This window comes from Nothoprocta perdicaria, unplaced genomic scaffold (assembly GCF_003342845.1).
Source record: "Nothoprocta perdicaria isolate Ctin4 unplaced genomic scaffold, notPer1 scaffold_258, whole genome shotgun sequence".
Classification (NCBI taxonomy): domain Eukaryota; kingdom Metazoa; phylum Chordata; class Aves; order Tinamiformes; family Tinamidae; genus Nothoprocta; species Nothoprocta perdicaria.
This window is the reverse complement of record NW_020455486.1, coordinates 237,115-250,115: the sequence shown is the minus strand read 5'-3', so window position 1 is coordinate 250,115 and position 13,001 is coordinate 237,115. Positions and strand designations below refer to the sequence as shown.

Genomic DNA, 13,001 nt, shown 5'->3' with positions numbered 1-13,001 from the left:
TGAGACCCGAAATATTARGACACACAAAGTTGAAATATTTTTATTGCAAATTCACAGCTTGTTCCCGAAATTCCAAAGCACCCACACATTAAATAAATAATAAAATATATAAGGAAAAATCAAACGGACATACCTGAAGATGATATTTGTTTCTTAGGTGCATGGAACAGGACCCAAACTGTTAAAGCTTCAGGATCCTGGAGGAGAAAAGTCAATTGACTTATCTCAAGGGGTGAAGRAAGTTAAGACAGACACACAACAACCACTTACAGCAATAAAAAAAATGACTGCTCAAATCGGTAGCTCTCCAGCAATTATTACTGCAAATTCAGATATCCGGAACCATCATTAGGGACAGTAACCATAAGAATCAGTGACCTACAAACTACTCACTTGTCCATCATAGCTTGCATGTATCACATGATTCACAACCGACGGAGCTGCTATGGGCATAACCGCATCCATTGGGAACGAGTGCTCATTAGGATTGACTGGTTCCTTGGAGAACGTGAAGCAACGCCAAGCTACCGCGTTCTGTCGAGGAGATACAGTTTTATCAATAGGAAGTCCCCTCCTGTCATTAACAATAAAATCCTGACATAGCTGAGCAACGCAAGGAAAGCTCTGGATGATCCAAGCCTGAGAAGGCAATCAAAGATCTGCCCATAGCTGGCAAGTCCCAAGCAAGGCCCAGTTGTCCCAGAAACATCTCTACAGCTTCCATTACAGCTACATGAGGCTCACTCCCCCTTCTCCYCCAATTTATTTTTCCTTACTAACTCTAGATTTATTGGGAGTTTTGCATGTAACCATGGCGTTTCTTTGTAATCAAATTAAATATCACCAGAAATTAACTTGTCCATATAGGAAGTTTGCTGTACTTACTGCATTGATAATAAGTCGAATTGGCACAAAAGCGTGGGTTTTGTTGATAAGTTTTAGTGGAAGAGCCTTCCAACTGCCAGAAGTCAAGTCACCAAAGTCCAGGCATTCTGTTTTTCCTTTTTCCACCTGGTTTTAAAGTAAAATAAATATGTATATACATACACACACACACACACACACACAYATATATATATATAAAAATAAAAGAAAACTTCCAGGATACACTATCACAAGGTGGCAATAAGAAATTAAAGATACTCTTCACTTACTCAATTCTGTGATGCTATACCCACGCTATTCCTTCCCCTGCTGAAAGGGAAGAAAAGTTTCCCTTGATCCTGAATCAATTAAAGCAAATTCAGTGCAATATTTACCCATCAAAACGCAGTACACACACAAGTTACTTTGGTAAAAAAAAAAAAAAAAAAAAAAAAANACACACAAAAAACCCACACACCACCACCCACCAGAATGTCATGATTATTATAAGCATCAAGGAACATGAACTGTAACTTTTTTTTTATTTAAACTTTAGGGATATAACTAAAGAAGAGTTATTTTTTGTTAGTATTAGAACACTTGAGAACTGTGATCTGCACCTAGATGCAGTTTTGGTTGCTTTTCACAGCTTAGAGTATTCAGAAATACAGCATAAGGTTTATTTTTAGTTTAAATATGAATCACATTTGAATTGACTACATCATGAGGAATATGTAGAAAATGATGGATTTTTACCAAACTGAAGAAAAATGCATTGAATATTAAATTTAATAARCCATAAAAACCAGTAAAATTCATTCATACATATTAGAGGAACACCTTTAAAATTACTTTATATTTTGTATTTTACAAAAAAAAAAGCTTAATAAATCAATTTCAAACAAAAAAAATGTGGTTACTGCACTGAGCATTTGTCAGCAAGGTCTCAGACTGTAATATTGTCTTGAATCTYATTTGGAAAATATCTCCATCTACATTTCTGCTTCATAATAACTCTAGATTTAGGACTATACATATACGAATATAATCCTTAAAGTTAATACCACATCTTCTCCCACTTGGTTAACAGAAGATGAATCAAGTATTTTCAACATCCTTTATTCTTAATGTTGAGCTAATTTGAAGTGCAAAAATATTGTCTGATCCTTAAATAAATTGAAAGTAAGAACCAACTGAGAGAAAAGCTACTTCATTAAAATAAATCAATAAAAAGAGAAAACCCTACAACTGGAAATGAATGCTATTATTAATTTTTATATCTTGATCTCTGATGTTATATTTTGGTATCTAACATAGCTGATAATGAATCCTGAGGAAGAATGAGATGTTAGAGCTCTCATCCTATCATGTAATTCTTTTAATAATGAAAAAGTAGCATCTTTCAATGCACTAGCTTCAGATATTTGCATAAGAATTCTTCATGCACAGCAAGGTGTCCCTCCACAAATAAACCTTCTTAAAAAGCTTAAGACTACTTCATTCCTCATACATATCTTTTGACAATCTTGTACTTMAATTTATTTTTATATTATTATGCTATTCATAAGCTTTCAAAAAACATAATTAGCTACTTACTTCTATATGAGGATGTTCGGCGACCCCTGTCAGAACTACTCTGCTTGCCAAAGCTTCTGCCTGAACTATTGTCTCAGCATCTGCTGAAACTGGCCAAGATGAAACACTGAGAATACACTGAAAGATGCCCGAATGACACGGTAAGAAAAGTATTTTCAGGTCATCAGTARAATGGGGTCCTACAATGGTCTTGTTCTTGAACACAAGGCACTGGTATTTCGTAGGATCCATCTGAAAAGCAAACAAGGCAAGAGAAAAACCCTGTTGATTTCTCAGGCACAAGAACCGCAGCACAGATTCTTTCAAACACCTACTAACTCTACTAGTAACCATTGCTCAGCAAGTAGATTTTCATATGTGTTTTTGTCAGTATTAGTTTCTTCATATCTATGTCCCATTTTGGTATCATTTCAAGTATCTTTTCAAGCTAAGATATCCTGATATTGATAAAGGTTGCTCAACAGTAACAACAAATAATGTGACTTGGTGCTTCCTACCAAAAATGGGGGGCAGGAGGAGGACGAGTAAGGGAAAGGTCACCAGGAAATCCTAGCGCAGATGCCTTTACACTTCTTCTTGAACATATTTATAAACAGCCTGCAGGCAGGAACGACTGTTTGCAAGTGATACTATAAGCTATTCAGAGGAGTAAAAATACATTTCAGGTTTGAATAGCTACACAACAATCTCATGATATCAAGCAATGAGTGAAATAAAGAGAAAGAAATCTTAAGTCATGTGTACATATACACCATTGTGGATTTAATCTCCTAATACAGAACTATTCAGAGCAACCGAGAAGAAAACCAGAACCCATGTCCCTAGAAGGACACATAGTGAATCTGTATGAGATGAGGTGAAGTGTACAGCGGACTCCCTAATTTTACAAGATTGACTAATTTTACAAGTTGACTGACTTGTCAACTTACAAGATGACAAGTTGATAAGGTCATAGAATTAGGCTCACAATTTTATTAAAAGAAAGTCTTACCTTTTCCCCATTGAYTGAAATACTGATGATGCCAATGCTGGCCTGCAACCACCGCTCAGTTGGATTGAAAATGCTGAGAGTTGTCTGTGAGGCAATTCCCACACAGCAAGCGTGAGGGAACTTCAGCTCTTCGGGGACCTTCACATGGCCTTGGGAAGAAAACAGGCTGCTGTTAGTTGCAAGCACCCAAAAGCAAGACGTTAATCACAGGCTACGGTCTGTCGTTACACCAAGTGTGTAACCTCAGCTGACATGCACCCTTAAACCAAGGATGATGAACTTCTGACTTCCACACCTCTCATGCTTTCTCCTGCCTGATATTCAGCATTTCAAAAAAATTGTTTTTAACTTGCATCTTACTTGCATTTATACTGCTTCCAACAAAAATACTTATGGAAATAGCACRTTCCATACCATCATTAGCCTAGAAAGCTTTAACTACCGAGGGATCAAGATTTGATCAACACTTGTCTGCATGACAAAATGCAATTATCTATATTTAGGACATTTACAATTTTATTAAACACCGGAACATAACCATTACCTACRAGATGCTGAGGATCAAACAATTCAAAACACAACCAGCAATAAGAGGTTTCTCTGGCCCACAAAGATCAGCCTTCATTTTTTCATCCATACACTCACTCGTGGATACTCATGACAAATCAAACACGCAACTTCTCAGTTAGAAGGACATAGCACATAACCACAAGCGGTAAAACYTTAGATACTTCAACAGCACATTTTCTTTTAAAGTCATACATTCTTAATCCCCTCCAAAACAGAAAATCTAACATAACTAATTATTAAGATAAAAATATAGGCCAAGACAAGCATCACRGGACAATAATTTCAAGATCAAAGAACCATATATGCCAGAAATCAAGTGTAGGCTGAACAAATACTCAGAGAATTTCAAAAACCTCGACAAGAACCTAGTAATTATATTACAAAATATGGAAAGAGCAAGATGGTCCAGATTTTGCTATTTAAAAAACAGCTATAGTGCAATATAAATGCACTACTAAGACCAATGACCCAGCTCRGTGCAGAGCTGCAGCTTGAGATTTTCTTTTTCCTGATTATTAAAGACAGGGCCAGATCTTTTAAAATAGGAGAAAGTTGAAATTTAGCCTCTTTGTTAATATACCTTTTGAGACTGTTTGGAGACTATTGAATTCAGAAAATATTAAATATGGAAAATTAGGAACATCCTTTTTAAAAATAATATTAAGCTTTCATAAAGAATACTTGGAGGTATATTTCAGTAACCAATTTTAATTTACTGTAATCTCACCGTTTTTGTTTTAGCCACTTTTGCCCACAGCTGTATTTTGAACATACCCATTAAAAATAAAATAAAAGCCTTACCAAAAGCAGGTGACACTGACGACTCCCACTCATTTCTACCGACTCCAAAAGGCTGGTCAGCGTATGGTTTTATATTTAAGATATTCTTGTTCCAAGCAGAATGTGGGTTACAAAGCGAAGCTGCACCCAAAGATCCAGGACCAATGCTGGGACCTAAAGGAACTCCTGAAGCAACTGGATTCGGAGCACGACCTGCTGGGAGAGCAGCACCAGGAAGCCCTCCTGGGAGACTAAACCCTGCCGAGGTGCCACCACGGAACTGCGACAAAGCTGCACTTCCAGCAGCTGGGATACTTCCCAGATGCTGCTGGGCAAAGGGGGTCATTGCAAGCGAACATCCCGTAAGCAACGTGGGAACCGATGAACTTGCTTGGCTCTCAGAAACAGTGGCGTGTGATTTAAAGCTTGAAATAGGAACATACTGCTCCTCAGATGAGTTCTGATTTAATGGAATATAACCGCTTAATCCAGGGTATATGGGTATGCTGTTGAATGATGGCAAACCTGGTCTCTGYGCTTTGCTTGTACGATCCTGCCACACTTCTGGTTTATCAGCATTATCAGACAGTGCTGGAAAAAGGCACGATTTACTTGGTAAAGCTGGTGTAATGTGGTCCAAYTCCTTATGATTTGATGTTACATTTGAAGGATTGGATGCAGCCTGATTTTCATTTGCTGGAAAACCTTTCTTGGACAGTTTTTCACTTTCAAGCTTACTTRTAAGACTCACAAGTTCTTTTTCCTCTGATTTGTCTTCAATATTGTATAGTGTTTCTTTTCCCTTTCTTGGAGAAGAGTAGTCGTTTAGATTTTCCTTCTTATGCTCCAGTGAAGGAGTTGGGCTGCCTTGAATTATTGTTGTGCTCAGTTCACTGTCACTTTCACTCTAAGTAAACAAACATAACAGTAAACATAAATTGTAGAAAAACAAATAGGGTACATTAAGCAAGACAGACTAATACTGACACTCAATATATATGATAAAGTTTGTCAAGTCTGGTCTGGAGCTCTGCTTTGTAACATCTGTTCCTCTTCAACTCAAAAAAAGTTGCTACGTCCAAGCTACTTGTTATTTAAGTCACACTCTAGCCAATAATTAACACCAGCTCTGCTTCTGAAATTGCCAGGAGCTAGAACAGCTTCCACAGAGCCAACAATATTTGACTTTAAGATCTTATAAAGTCATTCTGTGTGAAAGTAACCACACTGCGAAGGGGAACAGCTTCCTAGACTCACAGACAGATCCTCAGACACTAWTACAAATACAGTTAATTTTCTTATTTGTTGTCTTTGGGTCCAATACCAGGAAAATTTCCATATTTAAATATGCATGAACAAGCCTTATTAGCAGCACCCAAGAGCAACATAGATTACATTTCTCCCTACTCTTTATGACTTTGTTGAACCAACACAAATGTGTTTCCTCAGATCCAAGTTGCCCTGACAAGAAATGAGAATCCCTGAGTGTTAGGACCCACCAACAAAAAGTGGATCTGGTAGCAAGGCAAGTCCAGAGTTGGACAAGGTTCTTAGTAAAAGTTGAGGAACTAAAGCAACAAACAGAAGCAATAAATAAATCCTGGAGAAAAAAGTGCCAGCCATGGATATGCATACACACGTGTGAAGGAATGTCCTGTCAAGGCTAGCTGCCAGAAGCAGAAGTCACCACCCCTTCTCATGCCCTGTGCATGGCCAGTGACAATATTAAGGGTTCCAGTCAGTACAGACCACCTGGAGGGAGAACAAGCGGGAAGCCACCCTAACTGGCACTGCACTGATCACACTGCACAAGACAGCACATGAAACTCTAGGTAGCTCCTCTGCAGATTCAGAAATGAAAATATTCTTTAGATACGCTATGGAGCTTCATTTTCTATTCTAAAACATATCTAGATCTCCCATTCCCTTTCAGCAGTTGCAAAAATAGCATTCTGATATTAGAAGAACCAGGTCTCAGCTCAAAACAGCTGTATCTGGAGATCTATGTCACAGAAGCAAAAAAGGCACTGAGCATTTACAGTACAAAGCAGGTCTTTTGGCTCTAATCAAGCAGGACTTGGCAGGTCAGAAAAGCAGTGTGAGTACCTGAGGTAAAACGGTTCCACATCAAAAAAAAAAAAAAAAAACCACCAACCCAAAAAGTACACACCCCTCATAGCTCCACTGCCTAAGCAGATCACATTATAGATCACATTCAGACCTAAAAATAACACCATCACAAACATTGTAAGAGGCATGAGGCCAGGGGCATGAAAGSGGGCTCTTAATAAGCAGAGACAATATTACTATCTCTCTCTCAGAAACAGAGAAAGAAAATAACCCAAAGGAACACAGAAATAGTAATTTATAAGTATTCTCATTAGCAAATAGACAGATCTTTGTTTAAAACACTGAGGATTTCCTTGTCGAACTGTTGTAGGGAACAAAATCAGTGGAAGCAGTAACTTCTCTTCAAGACAAAAGGCCAACCCCCTACACAGCCAGTCACGTACTGGCATCCCGAAATACCGACTTGTATGAGGTGGCAAGACTTGAGAACCATGTACACTTTTAACACTGATGAGAATCAAGAGTTGATGCTGCATCAGAATCATAGAATCCTTAAGGTTGGAAGAGATCTCTAGAGACCATTTAGTTTAACCTCCCTGCATACACAGGGTCACCTAGAGCATGTGGCACAGGGTGGTACCCAAGCAGGTTTTGAAGATCTCCAGAGAAGGAGACTCAGCATGGACTACAAACATACAACCGTTCAGATTTGCATTCTCATAGGGCTAAGACTCTTTGGACTTAAAGGGTCCAAGACTGAAGACTTGGAAATACCAAGACAGAAGTACAGATCCTCCTSTGTTACCAGAGCAGAGAGAAGAAAATGGCTTTAGCCCAAAACATGCTCTTCCTTTTTCCTGATTAACTGAATATGAGGAAAAGCTGCTGCTGATATTCCTAAGGAGAAGTAAAAACCTCACTAAGCCTTCAGTCAAAAATACAGACAAAAATAAACACTTCTTTATATATACATACAGCTTCATGCACACACAGTATACTGTTAGCATGCACTTACTGTTGAAGATGCTCTTACCCACATGTCTGGATTATGCATTATGACTGTATTCTTGAGGGTACTGTCAGATGCAGAGACATAGGTTAACCTGCTCATGCTGGGACTCGAGTGAACGGAGTGAGGCAGCGCGCTCTCACTGCGCGGCTTCTGGCAATACGAGGCACAAGCAAAGTCAGTCTCAGACCTGAAAAACACATTTCAAGGATGTGAAATGGGGATATATTCCTTTGCTGATCAGAAAACACATGAATGCTACTATGCACGAGCTTTATTATTTTAAATCAAATTATTGAGTTGTTTTGTTTAGTGCAGTCAGCAAAAATTAGCTTCTTAACTATCCATTAATCTTTACAAATTCTGGCCTTGAAGTACATATAAATCATTTGCTCTATAAATTTATATCCAATGAAATGAGTTTCAAAACTGAACTCAGATACTAAAGTCACAGAAATAATACAGCCACCTATTAATAGAAGATAATGCAAATCAACACATCATCTAATTAAATAGCAGAATAACACCAGAAAACATGGGATCATTTTGTCAAAMAAAGTAACACAGAAACAATTAAATCACTGATAATTTTAGCCAGACACCTTACCATCTGTATTCCACACTTGCAGAAATGTCTGTAATATCTGCCTGCTTATGTCTGAGAAATACCAAACACCCCAAAACTCTAATATGACCTCCAACACACAGACTGTAACAGTGAAATTAAAGGTCACAAATCAGTATCTCTTCCTTTACAAGAGCATATACAGCCACTGGCTACTGGCCAAACAAGTCAAACGTTAAAGATGACATGATCACTCAGTGCAAGTTAAAAGCAAACTATCATAGGGATAATCTTATCCCTATAATTTATATTCATATAGCAACATAATAACATTAATTATACTAACATATTATTTCATAGATCAATATAATTATATATTATAATGATATAGATCAAGAAACAATGAAGACTCAAAAAGTTCATTTCAAAATGTTGCCTTCTTAGTTGCTAGGAAATCCTCAGAGATATAARTTGCAGTTTAAAACACATTAAATGTAGGTTTTAAAATGACTCAGTTKTCTGATCTAGCCCACTGTAGCAAAACGAAGCAACAAAACATCATCACTACTCATATGCCAAGCTTTGTATCATACAGAAACTGCTATATAATCACTAGCCAATTACCTTTTATTTTTATTAGACGAATCACAGCAGAAAAAGTTAGAACATATAGCGCATTATACTAATTCTAGCACCATTAAAAAGTCCTAAGTGTATGGGATATCTCACTAACTAACAACCTGGCTATTTTGCATTCTTCCTTTAGGTTATGAACTGGACAATCCCAGGCTGAAACAACCATACTCCCAAACAATACCTCAGTCTCATCATGCCAGTAAGAGAAATAAAGTCAGCAATTGCTTAAGACCTGCTTCCTACATGTACAATAAAAACAAGCAGGAAGTTGAGTCTACAAATGAAATCGTAGTCCACCAACACCTATAAAGAGAGGTCAAGAACATCAGTTCAACTGAAACTTAAATCACTTAAAGACTACCACAATGCGTTAATAATTCTTATAACCCCCACAAAGAATTTACCCTGAAAATGTTGTTCCAGAAGTATCACTAGGTGATGAGTGAATTAGTGGTGAAGTTGAAGGTCTGAAGCTGCACTGATCATCCTCTGCAGATTGAAAGTCACATTCAGGAAGAACAGTTTTATGCTCTGCTAAATAAACAGAATTCATAACAATATTTAAGCACAGTCAACAAGTTTTGTTCTCAAGAAGAGCCTTTTCTACAACTAGATACTTCTATATAGGTTGACTTACCACTGCTATTCTGTGAAGTCACAGAGGGCTTCTCAAAAGTTACATGTTTCACGTTCCCACTGCAAGCACCACCAGCAGCTTTGCTTCTCTTTYGTGTTTTTCCACCTTGCTTCTTTTCATCACTGCTTGATCTCTGCACAGGTTTTACTGTTGTAGGACTAACCGACACGTGTGTGCTGGACTGCTCCGTAGCGCGGAGGATGTTAAGGGACACAGCGCTTCCCGCCATTCTTCTCAGCAAACCATCATGTATTTCAGGAACAGCATCTGCTGCCTCATCTCCTGTTTCTGGAGTTTCCTTAGAGCAGGCAGGAGCAAGAAGGCTGCCTTGGCAGGCACGCTGACCCCTGCACGCCACTTCCATTGCTGTTGCTGAAGGAGTCCCACCAACCTTCACTCCACCTGCAGGAGATCGGTTTGGGGTGTCCAGCATATCTGATACAAGAGGAGCTCTCACTGCCTGTGAGTGTTTACCACTTATTAAATCAGAYACTTTTGCTGAACATTTAGTACTATTCGCAGTCATGTCTTCATCCTTGGGAACGCTGGATAGACGTGAGAAATTCTGAATGCCAGCTTCTTCATGAAGATAGCCCACAAACTGCTTCTCCATCTCCTGGGGCTTGTTATGATTATATAACAAATCTTCTGCAGGAGTATGCTTGTTTTTATCCACTAAAATGCTATCATAAATAAGGTTCTGGACAGATGCTTCATGTTTCACAATACTCTCACAGTCACTTTCACGTCCCATCTCATCTGTTTTTTTGAGATATTTTTCCATATCAAATGTACTGTTTTCTACCCTGCTCAATGAAGCTGGCTTAGCGGCTAGTTCCACACCGTCAGCAACTCCAGGAAGGAAACATTTCTTCTTACTTTTATTTGAGAGTGCCATCATCATAGCAGCTAGCTGGGCAGGCTCCGTGCTGGCAGAGGCGTTGGCAATGGCAGAGGCAATGGTGCTAATGCTCAGGACAGAGTCCGAATGCTCGGAGGAACTCTCTTCAAGCTTGCCTTTAGGAAATCCAGCCTGCAACAAATCACAAGCAGTTAAGCATCAAATGAAGGAGTTTCTTGTTTGGGGAATTGTTTGGGAAGGGTTTTTTTTTAGATTATTATTTTGCACTTCAACACATTATTTTCACAGTAATGCAGTTTACCACATTGTTCCTGCATTTTTCATCTAGTGCCAAGAAAGAATACTGCAAAAGGCATAATTTCCCATTACACTGACTTTATAAAAATCTCTCACAAACAAAACAAAAAAAAATTCCTAAAAAAAAAAATTCTAAAACTAAAGATTGCCTGCTAGGATATCCCAGTTCATATCCAATTCGGAAGCCTACTACGGTTAAAAATCCTCTTCAAGTCTCTTGTAATTCAGTTGGAAGAACTGGGATTAAACTCCCATGAGAATCACATACACAGCAGAGAAGAAACTACACTAACCAAATAGACATTATCATCTCAACTAACATTTTTTCTTGCCTCTCTACAAATGGAAGACAGAGTTATTTCCATTTTTTAAGAACTCTATTTTCATTGATTTAAGCGAGCCAGACAAGAAGGCAGAGGCACGTGCGGCAAGTTTGCTGCTGACACAAGGCTGGCACGAGTGGCTGACCCACAGGACTGGGGGCTGCACTGCCATTCGGACACACCTCAACAAACTGGAGAGATGGGCAGAGAGGAGCCTCCTGAAGCTCAGCAAAACTATGGATCAAGGCAGAGCAGGGACAAGTGTAGGACTCTCAAACTGAAGATATTTTGTTTTCAAATTTAAGCCATGTGCTTATTTTAATTCTCTATCAAATAAACGACCTAATTCAAATGCTAAATAGAAGTTCTTTCAGTCAAAAAGAAGGCAAAAAAGCACCCCAGGGGAAAGACATACCTGTAGTTCTGAAACATAGGCTCCAGATCACTGAATACCAATAGTCTAAGCAGCTATGAATAACAATAGTAATAGGTTGTCAGGTCAAGCAGCTCCTTAATTGGAGGGACATAAAATGCAGTGGTGATGGTAACATCTGATTTTCCACAGGATCAGGGCATTCTAATAGAACTATCTGCCAAAAAAGACTGCCCTTACTACGATCAATATAGCAAGAGGCAGTAAGTTAATGACACAGTCCACATTTACCATTTTCCAAAGAAAACACCTAATAACACTAACAGTCATTTCAATTTTGTTCAAGTTGGCATTTAAAATCAGCAGATCAGACACAGAAATACCTTTGCTGTACTCTTGGTAGCAGTTTCTGTACTAAAGTTTTTATGTATTCCAGCTGCAGCTTCCCTTCCATGGCATCCATTTTCACAGTTAGCAGATTCTGTATGCTCCTTTACAGGTGCTCCCAAATCATCTAAGYAAAAACAAAAAGACTGGAAATTAGTTTTCTGAAAAGTAAGTTGTCCACATGCCTGCATGCATGCTTCTCAAGTTCAGGGGCAAAGCGGAGGGACGTGGGGTAGGGGGAGACTCTCCTAAAGCCACAATACCAAATCTTGCCGTTTTAAGACTAATATTATCAACTATTCCTGTTGTTCATGTTGACACTCCACAAATTTCACTTTCAGGTAGGTTTTATCATGTTAGCATGAGCTAAATAAACCTTATTACATCATGTTTGAATAAAAACATGAACACTCATCTGACTGCAAGAGAAAACCATAAAAGCTCAATTTGAATAAAATTATTTTCTGGAGACAGGTTTTGACAGAGATGTCAAKGAGCTGACAGCTCTGAAGATTATCATTAAGTTGGACTAGCATTTTTTGGGGAAAAAAAAAAAAAAACCCACCACACCACACCTCAGCTTTCCTTCTCAACTTCTTTCCCAAGAAATTCCCAGAAATTTTCCACCAGGAATCTAGACTATTGTATAACAATTAAAGCACACTAACTAATTATTTTTAGTTACTGTTTCAGATGATTTCTACTATTTCTAGATATGAGCAACTTTCTTTGCAACATATTTTCATGGCTTTTCCGACAGGAAAACTCCAAACAGCTTGTAAGTATCACAATACATTCTGTATACCAGTACCTGGAAATACTAAAATGGCAGTTTACTCTAGCTTTCAGTACTAGAATGCTTTTCCAAGCGTGTGCTGGCTTTATTTCCTGCTTCCTTTGTTTAGCACAGTGAGGAGGAAAGGCGGAAGAAAATATAGCAGGGAAGGGAAGGGAGGGAAAATGTAGGGGGGGATTAAGACCAGAAAATCAGTTTTTGAATTAATGTTAAAGCGTTTTCACAGAATCACAGAATCACAGAAT

General features: G+C 38.4%; 1 protein-coding gene across 1 annotated transcript in view; it reads right to left on the bottom strand.

The window, feature by feature from the left end:
• The window catches only part of CEP192 (centrosomal protein 192), a 57,656-nt gene that overhangs the window by 30,859 nt on the left and 13,796 nt on the right, over positions 1-13,001 (bottom strand). The window contains exons 13-22 of the mRNA XM_026040457.1: positions 11,957-12,087; positions 9,719-10,751; positions 9,486-9,615; positions 7,905-8,070; positions 4,823-5,708; positions 3,452-3,600; positions 2,461-2,691; positions 886-1,011; positions 394-534; positions 134-197 (exon numbers count right to left, since the gene is read on the bottom strand). Coding sequence (XP_025896242.1) covers positions 134-197; positions 394-534; positions 886-1,011; positions 2,461-2,691; positions 3,452-3,600; positions 4,823-5,708; positions 7,905-8,070; positions 9,486-9,615; positions 9,719-10,751; positions 11,957-12,087 — 3,057 coding nt within the window. The remainder of the gene's footprint in view (positions 1-133; positions 198-393; positions 535-885; positions 1,012-2,460; positions 2,692-3,451; positions 3,601-4,822; positions 5,709-7,904; positions 8,071-9,485; positions 9,616-9,718; positions 10,752-11,956; positions 12,088-13,001) is intronic.